Source organism: Arachis hypogaea, chromosome 2 (assembly GCF_003086295.3).
Source record: "Arachis hypogaea cultivar Tifrunner chromosome 2, arahy.Tifrunner.gnm2.J5K5, whole genome shotgun sequence".
NCBI lineage: Eukaryota > Viridiplantae > Streptophyta > Magnoliopsida > Fabales > Fabaceae > Arachis > Arachis hypogaea.
In genome coordinates this window covers 17988686-17994721 of record NC_092037.1, presented here as the reverse complement: position 1 = coordinate 17994721, position 6036 = coordinate 17988686, and the positions used below count along the sequence as shown (strand labels likewise).

Below are 6036 nucleotides of genomic sequence, written 5' to 3'. Positions count from 1 at the left end.
AGATATCTCCAACTTTGAAGACAAACCCTTTGGCTGGGTAAAATTGTCCGGCCAGAATTTACGTACACATAATGAAGGATGTTAGTGTTTGGACAATTTCCAAAGTTGTTTTGAATCACTCACATCCTTGTTGTCCAGACCAGGCTGAGATGCTCAAACAACACAGGAAGCTTAGCATGTTCGTGCGTCGCACCATTGAAACCCACGAGGAAGCCAGAATCAGACCGAACAAAACTTACCAATCATTTGTGGCAGCAGCTGGCAGCCGCCGTGAACTAGGTTTTATAGAAAAAGACGTTAGGAATTACATCACAAGGAAAGTATGGAATATTTTCGAAGAAGACGATGCCAAAGAATTTGAGAAGTACCTAGTAAGAATGAAAGAGAAGAACCAAAATTTCTTCTTTGAGCTCAACCTTGAAGGCGATCATTGCATTAAACATGCATTCTGGGCTGATGCAAGAAGCAGGGCTGCATTTGATTATTTCGGAGACGTAGTTTCATTTGACACCACCTATACCACAAACAGGTATTCGGTTCTTTCAAATATATTTTTGATGTTCAGTGAGTGTATATATTTCGGTTCACCACTGTGTGCTTGTTATTTATGCAGATACAATTTGGTTTTAGGTTCTTTTGTGGGCATGAATCACTACGGCTAGTCGACACTTCTTGGATGCACGCTGATGAAAAATGAGGACATCCAATCATTCAAATGGCTATTTGAGTGTTGGCTACATTGCATGGGAGGGAAGGCACCAAAAGGTATTGTTACTGATCAATACGCATCGATTCAAAGGGCAATTGAGCTGTGCATGCTAACAACAATTCATCGCTGGTGCATCTGGCACATTATGAAGAAGATCCCAAGCAAATTAAATGGCTACAAGGGACACAACAAAATTGAACAAGAGATGAGCCATGTTGTTTGGAACTCGTACACAAAAGAAGCATTTAACAGAAACTGGATCGATTTCCTTAGAAAGTATGGCCTCGGAGGCAACAAGTGGCTTTCAGGTAATTGAGATTTCAATTCGAATTATTTTTATGCTCATATGTTTTTTTCCCAAAGCATGCACTGTTTTCGGTTCACCAGACCTTATGGGTTCAGTTTGGTTTGCAGAGCTGTACGAGGATCGGCATATATGGATTCCGGTTTACTTGGATCACCACTTTTGGACCGGGATGAGAAGCACGCAAAGGAGTGAGAGCATGCATTCATTTTTCAACAAGTTCATCACACGGAATAGCTCCTTGAGACAATTCGTGAAGCAATACGACAATTGTCTAGCAAGTAGAGAGCAAGCAGTGAGAGAATTCGATGCTGCAGATTTTCACACCGTGATACCGTGTTCAACAAAATCAACAATAAAGGCACAGTTTCAGCATGTATATACCCATGAGAAGTTCAGGAAAGTTCAAACTCAATTCAGAGGTAAAGTAAGCTGTATCACAGATCAATGCATACCACCCTAGGTTTCACAACATATGAAGTCATAGAGCAGGTATCCAACTCCACATTCAACAAGTTTGTCGTCACCTACGACGCAGTATCACGAGATGTAAAGTGCCATTGCTTGCTGTTTGAGTCTAGGGGCATATTGTGCCTCCATTCCCTAAGCGTCCTAAGCTTTGAGCGAGTGGATAACGTGGCACCGAAATACATATTGGAACGTTGGAGCAAGAACACAAAGAGGAGGCATACACACATCAAGAGTAGTCAAGATGAACCTCTACTGGGGCCAAGAAGTAAGAGATTTGACGAATTGGTGTTTCGGTCACATAATATATGTGAATTTGCATCTGAGTCTGAAGAGTTGACCGGAATTTTGCACCGAGCATTTGACAAGGTCATGGTGGAGATGGAAGAATATCAAGAGAGAAGCAAAGGAAAAAGTTTGTTAACCCACGAAGAAGCGACATTAAGCAACGTGAATGACTGATGGGTGGAAAAACGATTCCCCACAAAACTCACCGGCAAGTGTACCGGGTTGCATCAAGTAGTAAAACTCACTTAGAGTGAGGTCGATCCCACAGGAATTGATGGATCAAGCAACTTTAGTGGGTGATTAGTTTAGTCAAGCTAACATTGGTGAATTAAGTGAAAATTGAAGCAACAGAATGTAAATGACAAGAAATTTAAAGTTGTAGAAAGTAAATGGGCAGAAACGTAAAGAGCAAGGAATGTAAATTACAGCAGATCTCACTTGCAGGAATTAAATTGACAGAAGCTTAAAGAACAAGAAATGTAAATTGCAGCAAACGTAAAGGGGGCTGGGTGCTGAAAAGTAAAGAAAGCAGTAAATCATGACTTAGAGCAATTGTAGAAAATGTAAATGTGCAGGAAAGTAAATCAAGCTCAATGTGAATGTGAAATTGCAGAAAAAGAGAATTGCTCAGAATTGCAGGAAGAGTAAATTCAGATCCACGAAAAAGGGAATTGAGGTGCAATGAAATTTAAATTGCTTAGAATTGTAAATCAAGCTCACAGTAAACTCATGTAAAATTTCAGAAAGCAAAATTTCAGAAGAGAAGATTCAGAAACATGAAATTTCATAAACCAAATTGACAATTACAGAAAAATTTAAAGTGTTTCAAAGAGCTCTCTATTCTATTTCTACTCCTACTCCTATTGCTCTCTAGCAGAGCCAGCTTTCTTTTGAAATGAAACTGATGCCTTTATATAGGCTTTTACAAAATTAAAATGAAATTGAAATTAAAAATAAATTACAATTAAATGGAATTCTTATTCTAACTATCTCTTGAGCCTTTGAGTGATGATAATGAACTTTGCTTGCTTTGAAATTGAAGAAGAGTGGATCCGGATGACTTGATTCAAATGACATGGGTCAGGGTTGCTTGGTGAGGCTCTAGTAGAGCGCTCCGTTGAGTTAGTGAGCGTTGCGCTCACTTGCCTTGTGTGCCTCCCTCGTGCCAATTCTCCTTGCCCATAGCGCTCAATGAAGAGATGCGAACGTAGCGCTCTCTTGGTGCGTGGTTCCCTCTTCGAGCCTTGGTTGCTCCCCCTTTTTTGAGTTTCCTTGTAGCGCTCAATTGGAAGTTGTGAACGTAGCGTTCCTTGCTTCCTTTGTGCGCGCTTTGCTTTTCTTCATGGGACCCGAAAACGCTCACTTCATTGAGCGTAGCGTTCATTTAATTGAACGCTCTTCCTTGCCTAATGAACGCTAGCGTTCATTTATGTGAGCTTTAATGCCAATTGCATGTTTTCATTCATTACATGTTTCATGCATGTTTTCATTTTACTTGTTAATGCCAATTGCATTAGAAATGTATGGCTTTAATTAATTAATGCTAATGCATTAACGTAAGCTTTCATTAGCATTAATAATTATGTGCTTCATGCATGCATTATATTACTTAGTAATGCATGATTTGCCAATTCATTGTATGCATGCATGCTTTAATTCATTTCATTCTTTTGGCATTAATAATTAAATGCATGCATGCTTTCATTATTAATTCATGCATGCATAAGGCATTAATAATTAAATGCATCATGGTCATGGGCCACGTTTTTAAAAGCGTGGCCTAAGGTTCTAAAGCGTGCTCAATCTTCAAAGCGTGCTCCAAAATTCTTCTTTTATTCTTTTGAGCTGATTTTGTACTATTTTGCTTTTTTTTTCTCCACTTATTTCTTATAAAATTTATAAAATCAAAAGATCAAAGAAATATACCATTTAAGCACAAAAGCATTCAATATTTAAGCACTAATCATCAATTTCTTGTATGAAAAAGCATAGAAAAACATGACATGATGACATGTCATCAATGACTTTCAAAGCCCACCACGTGTCAAAACAAGAGGTCGGCCCAAGAACAGACTTGGATCAAACACGAAAAAAAGATCTCAAATACCATGAAGAAAAAAAGGACGGCTCCAAGCGAGGTAAAATTGACTTGCTTTTGATTAGTTAAAAATTCAATTGTTCATTTTGCTAATATACAATTAATTATGTCTTTTGTAGTTGAACTTTTTAGACTCCAGATCATCGATTCAGTCAAGCTCCACTCTTTACAATGCACCAGATATGAATTATCCAAGAGAGGATTATACAAGTTTTAGTTTTTATTGATGTAAATTTTTGTTATACAAGTTTTAGTTTTTATTAATGTAAATTTTTGTTCACCCATGAGCAAATTTCGGTTCAGCATGGTTATAGCAGGGTTAATTTCTGACTGTTGTTAGTCTTTAATGAATAGTCACTTTTTTGTGAAATTCTATATTGATATATGCAATTTTTTTATTCGTCTAGTGTATTAATTTCTAAGTTGAATAATTAGAATTTGTTTTGAGAAACGGCAATCAGGTGTAGTGCTAGTTACATTTTTCATGTGATTAATTAAATAAAAATTATTAAAAAAACCTAAAAGAGTAACATAATTATTTTTAAGTTACATTGGTGGAGTTTTAAAACTCTTTCTTTGATGGATTTTCAGGGTTTAGGATTTTGGGTTTAGGATTTTAGAGTTTAGAGTTTAGGGTTCAGGGTTTATGGTTTAGGAGTTCAAAGTTTAGGGTTTAAGGTTTAGAATTTAAGGTTTGGGGGTTTAGGGGTTCAGGCTTTAGGGTTTAGGGTTAAGGTTTAGTGTTTTAGGGGTTTAAGATTTATGGGTTTAGGGTTCAGTGTTCAGGGTTCTGGGTTTAGTGTTTAGGATTTAGGGTTTAATAGTTCAGGATTCAGGGTTCATGGTTTAGGGGTTCAGTGTGTTTCCAACTTTCAGTTCGCCCAGTGTATTAATTTCGGTTCACCATGTTCAGGGTTCAGGGTTCAGGGTTTAGGGTTAGTGGTTTAGGATTTAGCGGTTCAGGGTTCAGGGTTTAAGGTTTTAGGAGTTAGGGTTTTAGGATTTAAGGGTTTAGGATTTAGGGGTTTAGGGTTTAGGATTTAGGATTTTAGGGTTTATGGGTTCAGGATTCAGTGTTCAGGGTTCTGATTTTAGTCTTTAGGGTTCAGGGTTTAGGGGTTCAGTATGTTTCTAACTTTCGGTTTGCCCAGTGTATTAATTTTGATTCACTGTATTCTTTTGGAGTTCGTAATGTATTGGTAAATACAGTAATTGCAATCACTAAGAACTTAGAATAAAACAGCATCTAGACAGTTCCAACAGATATATAAATTAACATCTCAGATGAGTAATCCATCTTGAATCAAATATAAATATTAACATTAACATTTAGATTAATATTCACATATATACATTTGAAGTAATCATTTTTTGCTTTTTAAACAAGTTAAACAAAATATTGTTAATTACAAACAGCCAATCATAATATATGCTATTTACTATTTAAATTCCCAGATGTGAATTTATAATAAGGGTTGAAAAGGGCAGCAAATGGCTTCGGGAGTCTTATTACTTCAGATTCCCAAATCACTTGGTCTCTAATTTTGTTCATTTCATGCAACAGAATGTGTGGACCATATTCGTATCTAAAGCTATCAATCTCTCCCTACATTTCAATTGAAAGTAATTTGTTACATAAGAAATGCACCCAATTGAAATCAGAAAAGAAAGAAGTTTATAAATTTAGAAAGTACTTACTTGTGTCCAAGTTCTATATTTATATCCCTTCTTGCTTTTGATATTTTGTGGATCAATTGTTTCGAGCCATTTCATGACATATATTCCACAATCATAACTAAGCAAGAATTGAGTATAATACGATTAATAGTATACAAAATAAAACATATTAAAAATAGCGCTATTGAAGAGAAAAATTCTTACTCTGTATGTTGACCATTCAATTGGATATATTCTACTTCTACTCTCAGTCCATCCTCCATTAAAGGTTTCGCCCCAGTATAAACCCTCATCTGAGAAATTATTATTCCCTGAAAGGTATGCAAAAATTGAAAAAAATAAATCAACAACACTCAACTGAACTCATTTCATGTACTGAATAATTTGAATAATTTACAACAAATTCGTTCAGTTTCTTCCTCGAATCAGGTATATTTTCTGGTAGCTTATTGATAGGGTCAAGCACATAGAATTTTTTTTGTTGACATCAGC

At 36.3% G+C, this 6036-nt stretch overlaps 1 protein-coding gene across 1 annotated transcript; it reads left to right on the top strand.

Moving 5' to 3' along the window:
- Positions 1-743: 743 nt before the first annotated feature.
- On the top strand, positions 744-1943 carry LOC112722675 (protein FAR-RED IMPAIRED RESPONSE 1-like). The gene is made up of 3 exons (XM_025773785.1): positions 744-1017; positions 1097-1435; positions 1477-1943. The coding sequence occupies exons 1-3, from the start codon at positions 744-746 to the stop codon at positions 1941-1943; spliced, it is 1080 nt and encodes a 359-aa protein (XP_025629570.1).
- Positions 1944-6036: the final 4093 nt, after the last annotated feature.